Source organism: Salmo salar, chromosome ssa07, assembly GCF_905237065.1.
Source record: "Salmo salar chromosome ssa07, Ssal_v3.1, whole genome shotgun sequence".
NCBI classification, from domain to species: Eukaryota; Metazoa; Chordata; class Actinopteri; order Salmoniformes; family Salmonidae; genus Salmo; species Salmo salar.
Genome location: NC_059448.1, coordinates 3,622,490 through 3,641,497, shown reverse-complemented (window position 1 = coordinate 3,641,497; position 19,008 = coordinate 3,622,490). Strand labels below are relative to the sequence as shown.

At 41.7% G+C, this 19,008-nt stretch overlaps 1 protein-coding gene across 1 annotated transcript in view; it reads right to left on the bottom strand.

Annotated features, from left to right (window-relative positions):
- The window catches only part of LOC106608437 (lecithin retinol acyltransferase), an 11,886-nt gene extending 1,024 nt beyond the window's left edge, over positions 1–10,862 (bottom strand). The window contains exon 1 of the mRNA XM_045721434.1: positions 10,167–10,862. Coding sequence (XP_045577390.1) covers positions 10,167–10,769 — 603 coding nt within the window. The 5' untranslated portion in view covers positions 10,770–10,862. The remainder of the gene's footprint in view (positions 1–10,166) is intronic.
- Positions 10,863–19,008: the final 8,146 nt, after the last annotated feature.

Here is a 19,008-nt window from a genome sequence, read left to right as displayed (position 1 = left end):
ACGGCTAAGGGTTTGTTCTTAAGCACGACGCAACGCGGAGTGCCTGGATACAGCCCTTAGCCGTGGTATATTGGCCATACACCACAAACCCCCCCAGAGGTGCCTTATTGCTATTATAAACTGGTTACCAAGGTAATTAGAGCAGTAAAAATAAATGTTTCGTCATACCCGTGGTATACGGTCTGATATTAACATGGCTGTCAGCCAATCAGCATTCAGGGCTCGAACCACACAGTTTATAATACAGTGATAGAGAGGGGAAGATGAGGAATTTAGGACACCTCATGGTTTATATTATAGTGAGAGATGAGGACACCTCATGGTTTATATTATAGTGAGAGATGAGGACACCTCATGGTTTATATTATAGTGAGAGATGAGGACACCTCATGGTTTATATTATAGTGAGAGATGAGGACACCTCATGGTTTATATTATAGTGAGAGATGAGGACACCTCATGGTTTATATTATAGTGAGAGATGAGGACACCTCATGGTTTATATTATAGTGAGAGATGAGGACACCTCATGGTTTATATTATAGTGAGAGATGAGGACACCTCATGGTTTATATTATAGTGATAGAGATGAGGACACCTCATGGTTTATATTATAGTGAGAGATGAGGACACCTCATGGTTTATATTATAGTGAGAGATGAGGACACCTCATGGTTTATATTATAGTGAGAGATGAGGACACCTCATGGTTTATATTATAGTGAGAGATGAGGACACCTCATGGTTTATATTATAGTGAGAGATGAGGACACCTCATGGTTTATATTATAGTGAGAGATGAGGACACCTCATGGTTTATATTATAGTGAGAGATGAGGACACCTCATGGTTTATATTATAGTGATAGAGAGAGGAACATTTAGAGGGCGTGTGTGTGTGTGTGTGGGAGCAGGGCTTGAACCATTTACAGGATACAATTTACACTACCTCCTGTGCCATAAAGCTGCAGACCCCTAGGTAGAACACGGTGGCCGGCCCGGCTTACAGGGAGGAGAATATCATCAGTGTTGTGTCCTGTAGTAGACTAGGGCTCCCGAGTGGCGCAGCGGTCTAAGGCACTGACTCTCAGTGGTAGAGGCATCACTACAGTCCCTGGTTCAATTCCAGGCTGTATCAAAACCGTCCGTGATTGGGAGTCTCATCGGGCGGCTCACAATTGGCCCAGCGTCGTTAGGGTTTGGCTGGGGGTAGGCTGTCATTGTAAATAAGAATTTGTTCTTAACTAGTTAAATAAAAATTAAGACTCTCTTTTGTACATTGGGTCACTATCGGTTAAAGTACTGTTTTTTAAAACTTTTGGTCCTGTGGCGAGATAAAACATCACTTTAGGACAAAAACACATTTCTGTGGTCATGAGGACATCTACAAGTATGTCTTAGTCTCTCACTGGTTGTGAAGTAATTAATTGCTACAGTCTGTTATTCTGTCTCTGCTTCTGCTTTGCGGTAGCTGGTCTGTAGACGTTACACTCAAATATTTGATGTCTAAAGTCATTGAATAAATTTCCATCCAATCCAAACCATTCGGGGTCAATTTGGGGGGCCTTTCATGGTTAGTCTATGAAGGTGGAGAAAACCTTAGCTCGCTCCCGGCCACGCAGCTGCCAGGCCTCAACTCTGAAATCAACTGTGCAAATACTGCCGTGATTTGGTGTGTTGAAACGGATTCAATGGGTCCGTTGTTCTCTCTCTCTATCTCTCTCTCTTTATCCTTCTCTCTCTCTCTCTCTCTGTCTCTCTCTCTCTCTATCCCTCTCTCTTTATCCTTCTCTCTCTATCCTTCTCTCTCTCTCTCTCTCTCTATCCTTCTCTCTCTCTCTCTGTCTCTCTCTCTCCCCCTCTCTCTCTCTCTGTCTCTCTCTCTCCCTCTCTCTCTCTCTGTCTATCTCTCTCTCCTCCCTCTCTCTCTATCCTTCTCTCTCTCTCTCTCTGTGTCTGTCTCTCTCTCTCTCTCTCTGTCTCTCACTCTCTGTCTGTCTCTCTCTCTCTCTCCCCCTCTCTCTCTGTCTCTCTATCCTTCTCTCTCTCTATCCTTCTCTCTCTCTCTGTCTCTCTGTCTATCTCTCTCTGTCTCTCTCCTCCCTCTCTCTCTATCCTTCTCTCTCTCTCTCTCTCTCTCTGTGTCTGTCTCTTTCTCTCACTCTCTGTCTGTCTCTCTCTCTCTCCCTCTCTCTGTCTCTCTCTCTCTCTGTCTCTCTCTCTGTCTCTCTCTCTCTCTGTCTCTCTCTCTCTCTCTGTCTCTCTTTCTTTCTCCCCCCCCCCTCTCTCTCTCTCTCATTTTGTTGAGAAACTACCAACGAGACAGATTTCCCACTGACATTAAGCCAGTGAAGTCCCACCGGGGCACACGCTGGTTAAATCAATGTTGTTTCCACGTCCATTTCAATGTGAATGACGTTGAACCAACGTGGAATAGAGGTTGGCTAAATATCTTCAACTCCTTTCTGTTTCTATTAAATGTTGTGCTACATTTGTATCTTAGTTGATTTACTTTTTATTACTCTTTTATTCACTTGTTGTTGTCGACCTGCAAGTAAGCGTTTCATGTCGGCCCCGTACATCATGTGTATATGAGGAATAAACAAAGTGAATGTCGGCCCCGTACATCATGTGTATATGAGGAATAAACAAAGTGAATGTCGGCCCCAGATGTGATTGTTCTCTTGCCTGCTCCATTGCTTATTGAATGGGCCCTGGTCTAAAGTAGTTTCACTACATTAGGAATAAGGTGTATTTTGGGATGTGTGTTAAGGTTAGTTAGAGATTTAATATTCAGCTCTTCTAACTTGCAAATGATTTGAGCTACATTTTTTTTTACCTTGATTTAAGTAGGCAAGTCGGTTAAGAACAAATTCTTATTTACAACGACAGCCTACCCCGGTCCGATTGTGCACCACTCTATGGGGAGTCCCAATCACAGCCAGATGTGATGTAGCCTGGATTTGAACCAGGTACTGCAGCGACACCTCTTCCCACCGAGACGCAGTGTCTTAGACCACTGTGCCACTCAGGGAGACCTACAGTCCTCGGGTTAGGCTCTTTATGAAGGAAAAAAATTTCTATAACTTTGCAGATATTTTTTTTTTTCGATTCCAACCTGAGTTTCATAATCACATGACAACAAAGACTCAAACTGGACAGTTTTGTCTCCATCTCTTCATTCAAACACTCAAACTGGACAGTTTTATCTCCATCTCTTCATTCAAACACTCAAAACATGGACACTCTTACTGACAGTTGTGGCTGCTTCACGTGATGTATTGTTGTCTCTACCTTCTTGCCCTTTTGTGCTGTTGTCTGTGCCCAATAATGTTTGTATCATGATTTTTGCTGCTACCATGTTGTGCTGTTGTTATGTTGTGTTGCTACCATGCTGTGTTGTCATGTTGTGTTGCTACCATGCTGTGTTGTTATGTTGTGTTGCTACCATGCTGTGTTGTCATGTTGTGTTGCTACCATGCTATGTTGTCATGTTGTGTTGCTACCATGCTGTGTTGTTATGTGGTGTTGCTACCATGCTGTGTTGTCGTGTGGTGTTGCTACCATGCTGTGTTGTCATGTTGTGTTGCTACCATGTTGTGTTGTCATGTTGTGTTGCTACCATGCTGTGTTGTCATGTTGTGTTGCTACCATGCTGTGTTGTCATGTGGTGTTGCTACCATGCTGTGTTGTCATGTGGTGTTGCTACCATGTTGTGTTGTCGTGTGGTGTTGCTGCCATGCTGTGTTGTCTTGTTGTGTTGCTACCATGCTGTGTTGTCATGTTGTGTTGCTACCATGCTGTGTTGTCATGTGGTGTTGCTACCATGCTGTGATTTCATGTATTGCTGCCATGCTGTGTTGTTATCTTAGGTCTCTCTTTATGTAGTGTTGTCTCTCTTGTCATGATGTGTTTTTAATGTGTGTTCTAAAAAAAGAAAAATGGAATTATTCCAGCCCCCGTCCCCACAGGAGGCCTTTTGGTATGTCATTGTAAATAAAAAGTTGTTCTTAACTGACTTGCCAAGTTAAATAAAGGTTAAATAAAATAATAAAATAAAAAGACTATGTAGGCAGCTTGGTCCACCACCAATGCAACTATTTAGGGACCGTCAACAAAGTGCATGATCATAATATTCATATTTAAATAGCTCTCCAACCATGTGACTTAGAAACCGCATTTCAGCTTTCCATTATTCCTTACATAGAGAGGCATGTTGCACACCTTTGGTTTTCTCATAAAAATGATTACATTTTTTTATAAATAAATATATACAGTACCAGTCAAAAGTTTGGACACACCTACTCATTCAAGGGTTATTCTTTAATTTTTTACTATTTTCTACATTGTAGAACAATAGTTAAGACATCAAAACTATGAAATAACACATATGGTATCACGTAGTAACCAAAAAAGTGTTAAACAAATCGAAATATATTTTATATTTGAGATTATTCAAAGTAGCCACCCTTTGCCTTGACGACAGCTTTACACATTCTTGTATTCTTTTGCCTTGTGGTCTCAGAGTCTTTCACGCGCCTTTTTGCAAACTCCAGGCATGCTGTCATGTGCCTTTTTCTCAGGAGTGGCTTCCATCTGGCCACTCTTCCATAAAGCCCAGATTGGTGAAGCGCAGTAGAGACTTCTGTCCTTCTGGCTGGTTCTTCCATCTGGGTTCTTTGTCACCTCCCCGACGAAGGTCCTTCATGTCCGGTTTCTCAGTTTGGTTAGACGGCCAGCTCTAGGCAGAGTCTGGGTAGTTCCATATTTTTTCAATTTCCCAATGATCGAGGCCACTGTGCTCTTGGAAACTTTCAACACTGTATAAATTGTTTTATAACCTTCCCCAGATATATACCTCATCACAACTACATCTCAGAGCTCTACGGACAATTCCTTGGACTTCATGGTATAGTTTCTGCCCTAACATGCACTGTCAACAGTGAGACCTTATATAGACAGGTATATTTATTTTAAAATCATGTCCAAACAATTGAATTGGCCACAAGTGGAGTGTCATAGCAAAAGGGTGTGAATAATTGTGTAAATGAGAAATTTCTCTATTTCATTTTCAATAAATTTGCAAAACAAGTTTTCACTTTGTCATTATGGGGTATTGTGTGTAGATATGTGAATTTTGTTTTAATCCATGTGTAATTCAGGCTGTAACAACAAAATGTGGAATAAGTCAAGGGGATGAAAACTTTCTGAAGACAGTGTAAGTGTAAAATGTACTGTGTTTTTTCATGAAGGCTTCTGTCTATAATAGTCCCCAAGTAATTGAAACTGCCGAACCTCTCTACCTGTTTTCAATTGAGGGTCAGCTGAGGTAACTCACGAGTACACTCGCAATGGCTGCCTGGTATTGCGAAGCAATAATTTCCATGGTATTTTGTAATGTTCTATCAACTGATGCTAGATTGCCATGGTAATGTAGAATGTTAATTCAAATGATGCTTACTGATGTGGCTCATGCAGTATAATGTATTCTTTGTAACGTCAGTTGGGCTGACTCAACAAATCACAGCACAGATTGAAGGGTACACTTCCTGCTTTTATTTTCTGGCATCGGTACATTCAAAATGGCTGCCAATCCACTCATTATGCCATCATTGACTTGAATGGAGAGAACCTTTCTATTCATTCTATTTCTATGGTCCCTACCCTGTGAACAATACAAAAGTTGGTTTCAGGTGCCTAGATCATGTGAAAAAAGGAGCTATTGAATTGTAAGTTATTTGTAATAAATAGATATCTTTTTAAAAACATGTTGAAATAATTTAATGAGAAAACCAAAAGGTGTGCAACATGTCTCCCTGTGTAAGGAATAATAGACAGCTGAAATTAGATTTGAATATTGTGATCGTGCACTTTGTTGCCTGTCCCACACGGTTTCCATGTAATTATGTACACATTGTTTTCCTTCATGAAGAACCTGAGGTAGCTATAGATAGATAGATAGATAGATAGATAGATAGATAGATAGATAGATAGATAGATAGATACTATAGATAGATAGATAGATAGATACTATAGATAGATAGATAGATAGATAGATAGATAGATAGATAGATAGATAGATAGATAGATAGATAGATAGATACTATAGATAGATAGATAGATAGATAGATAGATAGATAGATAGATAGATAGATAGATAGATAGATAGATAGATAGATAGATAGATAGATAGATAGATAGATAGATAGATATCTCAGATCATTTGCCAGGGGCTCCCGAGTGGCGCAGAGGTATGAAGGCACTGCATCTCAGTGCTAGAGGCGTCACTACAAACCCTGGTTCAATTCCAGACTGTATCACAACCAGCCGTGATTGGGAGTCCCGTAGGGCGGCGCACAATTGGCCCAGCATCGTCAGGGTTTGGCCGGGGTAGGTAGGTTAGGTTGTCATTGTAAATGACAATTTGATCTTAACTGACTTGCCTGGTTAAATAAAGGTAATTCTTGTTTTATTGAAGTTCGAATATCAAACCAATTTTACCAAGGTCCATACCTCAATTCACTCTTATAGTAGAGCCAACGGAACAGAATGCGCTAACGGGTTCTTGCCTATTTTAAATACTGTCATACATTGTCTTTCCATAGTTCTCTTCGTCTGGTCCTAATTTACATGTCGGTCTTTTTTTGGGGCAAGGAGGAGTTTGATCCTGTTTTGCCGCCCCGCTTACATGGCCAAATCATTCTCTGTGTGAAAAATGGCACCCTAATCACCTTGGGGCCCTACATTAGACCAGAGCAGGGCCCTACTTTAGACCAGAGCAGGGACCTAATTTAGACCAGAGCAGGGCCCTACATTAGACCAGAGCAGGGCACTACATTAGACCAGAGCAGGGCCCTAATTTAGACCAGAGCAGGGCACTACTTTAGACCAGAGCAGGGCACTACTTTAGACCAGAGCAGGGCCCTACATTAGACCAGAGCAGGGCCCTACATTAGACCAGAGCAGGGCCCTACATTAGACCAGAGCACTACACAACATTAGACCAGAGCAGGGACAAATTTAGACCAGAGCAGGGCCCTAATTTAGACCAGAGCAGGGCCCTACTTTAGACCAGAGCAGGGCACTAATTTAGACAAGAGCAGGGCCCTACATTAGACCAGAGCAGGGCCCTACATTAGACCAGAGCAGGGCACTACATTAGACCAGAGCAGGGCACTACATTAGACCAGAGCAGGGCACTACATTAGACCAGAGCAGTGCACTACTTTAGACCAGAGCAGGGTCCTACATTAGAACAGAGCAGGACCCTACATTAGAACAGAGCAGGGCCCTACATTAGACCAGAGCAGGGCCCTAATTTAGACCAGAGCAGGGCCCTACATTAGACCAGATCAGGGCCCTACTTTAGACCAGAGCAGGGCCCTACTTCAGACCAGAGCACTACACAACATTAGACCAGAGCAGGGCCCTAATTTAGACCAGAGCAGGGCCCTATATTAGACCAGATCAGGGCCCTACTTTAGACCAGAGCAGGGCCCTACTTCAGACCAGAGCAGGGCACTACATTAGACCAGAGCAGGGCACTACTGTAGACCAGAGCAGGGCCCTAAGTTAGACCAGAGCAGGGCCCTAATTTAGACCAGAGCAGGGACCTACATTAGACCAGAGCAGTGCACAACTTTAGACCAGAGCAGTGCACTACTTTAGACCAGAGCAGGGCCCTAATTTAGACCAGAGCAGGGCCCTACATTAGACCAGAGCAGGGCCCTACATTAGACCAGAGCAGGGCCCTACATTAGACCAGAGCAGGGCACTACTTTAGACCAGAGCAGGGCCCTAATTTAGACCAGAGCAGGGCACTACATTAGACCAGAGCAGTGCACAACATTAGACCAGAGCAGGGCCCTAATTTAGACCAGAGCAATACACTACAATAGACCAGAGCAGGGTCCTACATTAGACCAGAGCAGGGCCCTACATTAGAACAGAGCAGGGACCTACATTCGACCAGAGCAGGGCCCTACATTAGACCAGAGCAGGGCCCTAATTTAGACCAGAGCAGGGCCCTACATTAGACCACAGCACTACACAACATTAGACCAGAGCAGGGCCCTAATTTAGACCAGAGCAGGGCCCTAATTTAGACCAGAGCAGGGCCCTATATTAGACCAGATCAGGGCCCTACTTTAGACCAGAGCAGGGCCCTACTTTAGACCAGAGCAGGGCACTACATTAGACCAGAGGAGGGCACTACATTAGAACAGAGCAGGGCCCTACTTTAGACCAGAGCAGGGCCCTACATTAGACCAGAGCAGGGCCCTACATTAGACCAGAGCAGGGCCCTACATTAGACCAGAGCAGGGCCCTACATTAGACCAGAGCAGGGCACTACTTTAGACCAGAGCAGGGCCCTAATTTAGACCAGAGCAATACACTACAATAGACCGGAGCAGGGCCCTACATTAGAACAGAGCAGGGACCTACATTCGACCAGAGCAGGGCCCTAATTTAGACCAGAGCAGGGCCCTACATTAGACCAGAGCACTACACAACATTAGACCAGAGCAGGGCCCTACTTTAGACCAGAGCAGGGCCCTACTTCAGACCAGAGCAGGGCACTACATTAGACCAGAGCAGGGCACTACATTAGACCAGAGCAGTGCACTACTGTAGACCAGAGCAGGGCCCTAATTTAGACCAGAGCAGGGCCCTAATTTAGACCAGAGCAGGGACCTACATTAGAACAGAGCAGTGCACAACTTTAGACCAGAGCAGTGCACTACTTTAGACCAGAGCATGGCCCTAATTTAGACCAGAGCAGGGCCCTACATTAGACCAGAGCAGGGCCCTACATTAGACCATAGCAGGGCACTAATTTAGACCAGAGCAGGGCCCTAATTTAGACCAGTGCAGGGCCCTACATTAGACCAGAGCTGGGCCCTACATTAGACCAGAGCAGGGCCCTACATTAGACCAGAGCAGGGCCCTACATTAGACCAGAGCAGGGCCCTACATTAGACCAGAGCAGGGCCCTACATTAGACCAGAGCTGGGCACTACATTAGACCAGAGCAGGGCCCTACATTAGACCAGAGCAGGGCCCTACTTTAGACCAGAGCTGGGCACTACATTAGACCAGAGCAGGGCCCTACATTAGACCAGAGCAGGGCCCTACATTAGACCAGAGCAGGGCCCTACATTAGACCAGAGCAGGGCCCTACATTAGACCAGAGCTGGGCCCTACATTAGACCAGAGCAGGGCCCTACATTAGACCAGAGCAGGGCCCAACTTCAGACCAGAGCAGGGCCCTACTTCAGACTCTGACCAAAATGTGTGCACCATAATAGCTCTGTCTACACTGTTAGAAAAAAAGATCCAATCTAGAAACTTAAATGGTTATTTGGCATCTCCGTAGGATAACCCTTTGAAAAACCCCTTTTGGTTCTAGGTAGAACCTTTCGAGGATCCACGTAGAACCCTTTCCGAAGAGGTTTCTACAAAAGGGTTCTATCTGGAACCAAAAAGGGTGTTCCTGTGGGAACAGCCTGAAGAACCCTTTTGGAACACTTTTTTCCCCCCCAAAGAGTTTAGGTAATAGGGTGCCATTTGGGACGGATCATTGTCTGCACTATAAACCTATTGGTCCATATTGACGCATCATTTAGCATTGCTCACTGAGTAAAACAGGCTAATGGCCACTTTTAATGAACCTATTTGGCTTGAGATTAATCAAATTCTAAGTAAACTAACTTTTTGTTTTGTTTTAAATCAAGGCATATAGACCTATCACCTAAACCAGCAATTACTAGTTCACAGCATTCAATTAATCTATAAATTAATATTGTTAAGCGTCGCTCTGTGAAAACAACTCACCAGCGCGTAACAGTACACAGGACGCACACCAAATGGATAATCAACACTTTTGGGGATCTTTTAAATGTCCCGAAGGGCACACACTGGTTGTACCAGCGTTGTTTACACGTCATTTCAATGATGTTACGTTGAACTGACGTAGAATAGAAGTTGAATTGGAAGTCTGTGACCAGAACGGTGGGCCTATTTAGGAAAACTCCGTTATCATTTTGCAGCTAGCTGAACATTGGTATATATATATATAGCTTTCAGAGAGATAGCTTCTTCAATATGTCCGTGCGTAAAACAAAAAGAGAAGAAATAGCCCAGTGTAGGCCAATATCAATATGTTACCTTGTCGGTCTGAATGCTGATTGCAATGCCATACCGGCAATAAGTAACGAAATGTTCACAGTTATTCCAAAGCAAGCTGTACGGTGTCTTCCCAACCAGTTTCTCCGCTCTACTCGCGATCTCTTCGCCATCAAACGGTCGTTTCTGCACGGTAGTGTCCATAGCGTTCAGTAGAATTGACGCGCCGTACGCAAAGTCTTCAACAGTGTCCACCCGGATGCTGGCGCGCTTGGATAAAACTCCGAGAACTAAACGTTTGTTTGTTACCATCACCTGAATGAAACGCTTGTCCGATGTAAAAAGTGGCAAAATATCCGGAATCAGATGCGCCACCCGGTTGTCTCCTAAATAGATGCCGAAATGAGTGAATAAAGTCCGGTGCACTTCTAGCAAGTCTCCCCGTTGGTATATGGAGTCTGGGAGTACGGCGCCGGAGGAGGTATCCGGGACTCCCTCTCTACCTCCCTCTTTCTCGCAGTGATGTGTAACTCTCTTCTTCTCCCTCGCTCTGTCTGTGTCTGAAAACAACACATTGGGTCTGAAGACATTGAGGTGAGTGAGGAAGAACACTTTTTCCAAGAGTAATGTGAACGAATCCAACATTTTTATTGTAGGAGATTCCTTGTCCTTGTTTTTTCGGGAAGTTCTTCACGCTCCTCTATCATCATCTTCTTCAGGTCGCCGGTCACTTTCAACGAGGGGCCCTCAGTGACGTCGTGAGGGATTCGAGGAACCGATTGGCTGCAGTTTGAGAGCAGATTGGTCACGTACTAGGGTGTTCTGAGTGACACTTGTTTGGGCTGAAGGCTTGTTGACTTCTTACATATGTTCTCCGGCTACATACAGGCAGTGGACATGCAGTTAGTTAGCATACAACAAGATATTCTGTAATTAGTTACAGTTAGCATACAACAAGATATTCTGTAATTAGTTACAGTTAGCATACAACAAGATATTCTGCCATTAGTTCCAGTTAGCATACCACAATATATTCTGTAATTAGTTCCAGTTAGCATACAACAAGATATTCTGTAATTAGTTCCAGTTAGCATACAACAAGATATTCTGTAATTAGTTACAGTTAGCATACAACAAGATATTCTGTAATTAGTTCCAGTTAGCATACAACAAGATATTCTGCCATTAGTTCCAGTTAGCATACCACAATATATTCTGTAATTAGTTCCAGTTAGCATACAACAAGATATTCTGTAATTAGTTACAGTTAGCATACAACAAGATATTCTGTAATTAGTTCCAGTTAGCATACAACAAGATATTCTGCCATTAGTTACAATTAGCATACCACAATATATTCTGCCATTAGTTAGTTAGCATACAACAAGATATTCTGTAATTAGTTAGTTAGCATACCACAAGATATTCTGTAATTAGTTACAGTTAGCATACAACAAGATATTCTGTAATTAGTTAGTTAGCATACCACAAGATATTCTGTAATTAGTTACAGTTAGCATACAACAAGATATTCTGTAATTAGTTACAGTTAGCATACAACAAGATATTATGTAATTAGTTACAGTTAGCATACAACAAGATATTCTGTAATTAGTTAGTTAGCATACAACAAGATATTCTGTAATTAGTTCCAGTTAGCATACAACAAGATATTCTGTAATTAGTTACAGTTAGCATACAACAAGATATTCTGTAATTAGTTCCAGTTAGCATACAACAAGATATTCTGCCATTAGTTCCAGTTAGCATACCACAATATATTCTGTAATTAGTTCCAGTTAGCATACAACAAGATATTCTGTAATTAGTTACAGTTAGCATACAACAAGATATTCTGTAATTAGTTCCAGTTAGCATACAACAAGATATTCTGCCATTAGTTACAATTAGCATACCACAATATATTCTGCCATTAGTTAGTTAGCATACAACAAGATATTCTGTAATTAGTTAGTTAGCATACCACAAGATATTCTGTAATTAGTTACAGTTAGCATACAACAAGATATTCTGTAATTAGTTAGTTAGCATACAACAAGATATTCTGTAATTAGTTAGTTAGCATACCACAAGATATTCTGTAATTAGTTACAGTTAGCATACAACAAGATATTCTGTAATTAGTTACAGTTAGCATACAACAAGATATTATGTAATTAGTTACAGTTAGCATACAACAAGATATTCTGTAATTAGTTAGTTAGCATACAACAAGATATTCTGTAATTAGTTACAGTTAGCATACAACAAGATATTCTGTAATTAGTTACAGTTAGCATACAACAAGATATTCTGTAATTAGTTACAGTTAGCATACAACAAGATATTCTGTAATTAGTTACAGTTAGCATACAACAAGATATTCTGTAATTAGTTCCACTTAGCATACAACAAGATATTCTGCCATTAGTTACAATTAGCATACCACAATATATTCTGCCATTAGTTACAGTTAGCAAACAACAAGATATTCTGCCATTAGTTACAGTTAGCATACCACAATATATTCTGCCATTAGTTACAGTTAGCATACCACAATATATTCTGTAATTAGTATGTAAAAAAAAAAGATGTAGCGCAAAAAGGGTGAATGCTTATAGTTAAAGAGATAACCAATAGCTACCCGGACTAAGTAGTTAACAGTCGTATGGCTTAGGGGGGTAGAAGCTGTTCGGTAGTAGAGAGAACAGTCTATAACTTGGGTGGCTGGAGTTTTTGACAATTTTTAGGGCCTTCCTCTGACACCGCCTAGTATACAGGCCCTGGATGTCAGGAAGCTTGGCCCCAGTGATGAAATGGACCGTACACTCTATCCTCTGTAGCCCCCTTGTGGTCGGAGGCCAAACAGTTGCCATAGCAGGCGCTGATGTAACCAGTCAAGATGCTCTCGATGGTGCAGCTGTAGAAATGTTTCAGGATCTGAGGGCCCATGCAAATATCTTTTTCAGCCTCCTGTGGGGAAAGAAGCTGTTGTCGTGCCCTCTTCATGACTGTGTTGGTGTGTGTGGACCATGATAATTCCTTACTGATGTGGACACCGAGGAACTTGAAACTCTCGACCCACTCAACGACAGCCCGTTGATATGGGTGTGGCGTGCTCAACCTTCCCGTTTTCTGTTGTCAACGATAAGCTCCTTTGTTTTGCTGACGTTGAGGGAGAGGTTGCTGTCCTGGCACCACACTGCCAGGTCTCTGACCTTCTCCCTATAGGCTGTCTTATCGTCGTCGGTGATCAGGCCAACCACCGTTGTGTTGTCAGCAAACTTAATGATGGTGTTGGAGTCGTGCCTGGCCATGCAGTCATCAGTGAACAGGGAGTACAGGAGGGGACTGAGCACGCACCCCTGAGGGGCCCAGTGTTGAGGATCAGCGTGGCAGATGTGTTGTTACCTACCCTCACCACCTGGGGGCGGCCCGTCAGGAAGTCCAGGATCCAGATTGCCTGTGACTGATATGGTAAACTCCTCAATGTTATCTAATGAATCCCAGAACATAGTCCAATCTGTGCATGCGAAACAGTCCTGTAGCTTAGCAACCGCTTCCTTGGACCACTTCCGTATTGAACGCGTCACTGGTACTTCCTGTTTGTATGTGTCTCTGTGTGTGGAGTTTTTATTTATTTATTATTTATTCAACCTTTATTTAACCAGGTAGGCTAGTTGAGAACAAGTTCTCATTTACAATTGCGACCTGGCCCAAGATAAAGCAAAACAGTTCGACACATACAACAACACAGAGTTACACATGGAGTAAAACAAACATACAGTCAATAATACAGTAGAAAAATAAGTCTATATACAATGTGAACAAATGAGGTGAGATAAGGGAGGTAAAGGCAAAAAAGGCCATGGTGGCGAAGTAAATACAATATAGCAAGTAAAACACTGGAATGGTAGATATGTTCTATAATTCTGTCCTGCAGAGTTCTGTTCTATGGTCTGATATGTTCTATAATTCTGTCCCCACAGAGTTCTGTTCTTTGGTCTGATATGTTCTATAATTCTGTCCTGCAGAGTTCTGTTCTTTGGTCTGATATGTTCTATAATTCTGTCCCCACAGAGTGCTGTTCTTTGGTCTGATATGTTCTATAATTCTGTCCTGCAGAGTTCTGTTCTTTGGTCTGATATGTTCTATAATTCTGTCCCCACAGAGTGCTGTTCTTTGGTCTGATATGTTCTATAATTCTGTCCTGCAGAGTTCTGTTCTTTGGTCTGATATGTTCTATAATTCTGTCCCCACAGAGTTCTGTTCTTTGGTCTGATATGTTCTATAATTCTGTCCCCACAGAGTTCTGTTCTTTGGTCTGATATGTTCTATAATTCTGTCCTGCAGAGTTCTGTTCTTTGGTCTGATATGTTCTATAATTCTGTCCTGCAGAGTGCTGTTCTTTGGTCTGATATGTTCTATAATTCTGTCCTGCAGAGTTCTGTTCTTTGGTCTGATATGTTCTATAATTCTGTCCCCGCAGAGTGCTGTTCTTTGGTCTGATATGTTCTACAATTCTGTCCCCGCAGAGTTCTGTTCTTTGGTCTGATATGTTCTATAATTCTGTCCCCACAGAGTTCTGTTCTTTGGTCTGATATGTTCTATAATTCTGTCCCCACAGAGTTCTGTTCTTTGGTCTGATATGTTCTATAATTCTGTCCCCACAGAGTTCTGTTCCTTTGGTCTGATATGTTCTATAATTCTGTACAGAGTTCTGTTCTTTGGTCTGATATGTTCTATAATTCTGTCCCCGCAGAGTTCTGTTCTTTGGTCTGATATGTTCTATAATTCTGTCCTGCAGAGTTCTGTTCTTTGGTCTGATATGTTCTATAATTCTGTCCTGCAGAGTTCTGTTCTTTGTTCTGATATGTTCTATAATTCTGTCCCCACAGAGTTCTGTTCTTTGGTCTGATATGTTCTATAATTCTGTCCCCACAGAGTTCTGTTCTTTGGTCTGATATGTTCTATAATTCTGTCCTGCAGAGTTCTGTTCTTTGGTCTGATATGTTCTATAATTCTGTCCTGCAGAGATCTGTTCTATGGTCTGATATGTTCTATAGTTCTGTCCCCACAGAGTTCTGTTCTTTGGTCTGATATGTTCTATAATTCTGTCCTGCAGAGTTCTGTTCTTTGGTCTGATATGTTCTATAATTCTGTCCCCACAGAGTTCTGTTCTTTGGTCTGATATGTTCTATAGTTCTGTCCCCACAGAGTTCTGTTCTTTGTTCTGATATGTTCTATAATTCTGTCCCCACAGAGTTCTGTTCTTTGGTCTGATATGTTCTATAATTCTGTCCCCACAGAGTTCTGTTCTTTGGTCTGATATGTTCTATAATTCTGTCCCCACAGAGTTCTGTTCTTTGTTCTGATATGTTCTATAGTTCTGTCCCCACAGAGTTCTGTTCTTTGGTCTGATATGTTCTATAATTCTGTCCCCACAGAGTTCTGTTCTTTGGTCTGATATGTTCTATAGTTCTGTCCCCACAGAGTTCTGTTCTTTGGTCTGATATGTTCTATAATTCTGTCCCCACAGAGTTCTGTTCTATGGTCTGATATGTTCTATAATTCTGTCCCCACAGAGTTCTGTTCTTTGGTCTGATATGTTCTATAGTTCTGTCCCCACAGAGTTCTGTTCTTTGGTCTGATATGTTCTATAATTCTGTCCCCACAGAGTTCTGTTCTATGGTCTGATATGTTCTATAATTCTGTCCCCACAGAGTTCTGTTCTTTGGTCTGATATGTTCTATAATTCTGTCCCCACAGAGTGCTGTTCTTTGGTCTGATATGTTCTATAATTCTGTCCTGCAGAGTTCTGTTCTTTGGTCTGATATGTTCTATAATTCTGTCCCCACAGAGTTCTGTTCTTTGGTCTGATATGTTCTATAATTCTGTCCTGCAGAGTTCTGTTCTTTGGTCTGATATGTTCTATAATTCTGTCCCCACAGAGTTCTGTTCTTTGGTCTGATATGTTCTATAATTCTGTCCCCACAGAGTTCTGTTCTTTGGTCTGATATGTTCTATAATTCTGTCCCCACAGAGTTCTGTTCTTTGGTCTGATATGTTCTATAATTCTGTGTCCTGCAGAGTTCTGTTCTTTGGTCTGATATGTTCTATAATTCTGTCCCCACAGAGTTCTGTTCTTTGGTCTGATATGTTCTATAATTCTGTCCCCACAGAGTTCTGTTCTTTGTTCTGATATGTTCTATAATTCTGTCCCCACAGAGTGCTGTTCTTTGGTCTGATATGTTCTATAATTCTGTCCCCACAGAGTTCTGTTCTTTGGTCTGATATGTTCTATAATTCTGTCCCCACAGAGTTCTGTTCTTTGGTCTGATATGTTCTATAATTCTGTCCTGCAGAGTTCTGTTCTTTGGTCTGATATGTTCTATAATTCTGTCCCCACAGAGTTCTGTTCTTTGGTCTGATATGTTCTATAATTCTGTCCCCACAGAGTTCTGTTCTTTGGTCTGATATGTTCTATAATTCTGTCCTGCAGAGTTCTGTTCTTTGTTCTGATATGTTCTATAATTCTGTCCCCACAGAGTTCTGTTCTTTGGTCTGATATGTTCTATAATTCTGTCCCCGCAGAGTTCTGTTCTTTGGTCTGATATGTTCTATAATTCTGTCCCCACAGAGTTCTGTTCTTTGGTCTGATATGTTCTATAATTCTGTCCCCACAGAGTTCTGTTCTTTGGTCTGATATGTTCTATAATTCTGTCCCCACAGAGTTCTGTTCTTTGGTCTGATATGTTCTATAATTCTGTCCCCACAGAGTTCTGTTCTTTGTTCTGATATGTTCTATAATTCTGTCCCCACAGAGTTCTGTTCTTTGGTCTGATATGTTCTATAATTCTGTCCCCACAGAGTTCTGTTCTTTGGTCTGATATGTTCTATAATTCTGTCCTGCAGAGTTCTGTTCTTTGTTCTGATATGTTCTATAATTCTGTCCCCACAGAGTTCTGTTCTTTGTTCTGATATGTTCTATAATTCTGTCCCCACAGAGTTCTGTTCTTTGTTCTGATATGTTCTGTAATTCTGTCCCCACAGAGTTCTGTTCTTTGGTCTGATATGTTCTATAATTCTGTCCCCACAGAGTTCTGTTCTTTGTTCTGATATGTTCTATAATTCTGTCCCCACAGAGTTCTGTTCTTTGGTCTGATATGTTCTATAATTCTGTCCTGCAGAGTTCTGTTCTTTGGTCTGATATGTTCTATAATTCTGTCCTGCAGAGTGCTGTTCTTTGGTCTGATATGTTCTATAATTCTGTCCCCACAGAGTTCTGTTCTTTGGTCTGATATGTTCTATAATTCTGTCCCCACAGAGTTCTGTTCTTTAGTCTGATATGTTCTATAATTCTGTCCCCACAGAGTTCTGTTCTTTGGTCTGATATGTTCAATAGTTCTGTCCCCACAGAGTTCTGTTCTTTGGTCTGATATGTTCTATAATTCTGTCCTGCAGAGTTCTGTTCTTTGGTCTGATATGTTCTATAATTCTGTCCCCACAGAGTTCTGTTCTTTGGTCTGATATGTTCTATAATTCTGTCCCCACAGAGTTCTGTTCTTTGGTCTGATATGTTCTATAATTCTGTCCTGCAGAGTTCTGTTCTATGGTCTGATATGTTCTATAATTCTGTCCTGCAGAGTTCTGTTCTTTGGTCTGATATGTTCTATAATTCTGTCCCCACAGAGTTCTGTTCTTTGGTCTGATATGTTCTATAATTCTGTCCCCACAGAGTTCTGTTCTTTGGTCTGATATGTTCTATAATTCTGTCCTGCAGAGTTCTGTTCTTTGGTCTGATATGTTCTATAATTCTGTCCCCACAGAGTGCTGTTCTTTGGTCTGATATGTTCTATAGTTCTGTCCCCACAGAGTTCTGTTCTTTGGTCTGATATGTTCTATAATTCTGTCCTGCAGAGTTCTGTTCTTTGGTCTGATATGTTCTATAATTCTGTCCCCACAGAGTTCTGTTCTTTGGTCTGATATGTTCTATAATTCTGTCCCCACAGAGTTCTGTTCTTTGGTCTGATATGTTCTATAATTCTGTCCCCACAGAGTTCTGTTCTTTGGTCTGATATGTTCTATAATTCTGTCCCCACAGAGTGCTGTTCTTTGGTCTGATATGTTCTATAATTCTGTCCTGCAGAGTTCTGTTCTTTGGTCTGATATGTTCTATAATTCTGTCCCCACAGAGTTCTGTTCTTTGGTCTGATATGTTCTATAATTCTGTCCCCACAGAGTTCTGTTCTTTGGTCTGATATGTTCTATAATTCTGTCCCCACAGAGTTCTGTTCTTTGGTCTGATATGTTCTATAATTCTGTCCTGCAGAGTTCTGTTCTATGGTCTGATATGTTCTATAATTCTGTCCTGTAGAGTTCTGTTCTTTGGTCTGATATGTTCTATAATTCTGTCCCCACAGAGTTCTGTTCTTTGGTCTGATATGTTCTATAATTCTGTCCCCACAGAGTTCTGTTCTTTGGTCTGATATGTTCTATAATTCTGTCCCCACAGAGTTCTGTTCTTTGGTCTGATATGTTCTATAATTCTGTCCTGCAGAGTTCTGTTCTTTGGTCTGATATGTTCTATAATTCTGTCCCCACAGAGTTCTGTTCTTTGGTCTGATATGTTCTATAATTCTGTCCCCACAGAGTTCTGTTCTTTGGTCTGATATGTTCTATAATTCTGTCCCCACAGAGTTCTGTTCTTTGGTCTGATATGTTCTATAATTCTGTCCTGCAGAGTTCTGTTCTTTGGTCTGATATGTTCTATAATTCTGTCCCCACAGAGTTCTGTTCTTTGGTCTGATATGTTCTATAATTCTGTCCCCACAGAGTTCTGTTCTTTGGTCTGATATGTTCTATAATTCTGTCCCCACAGAGT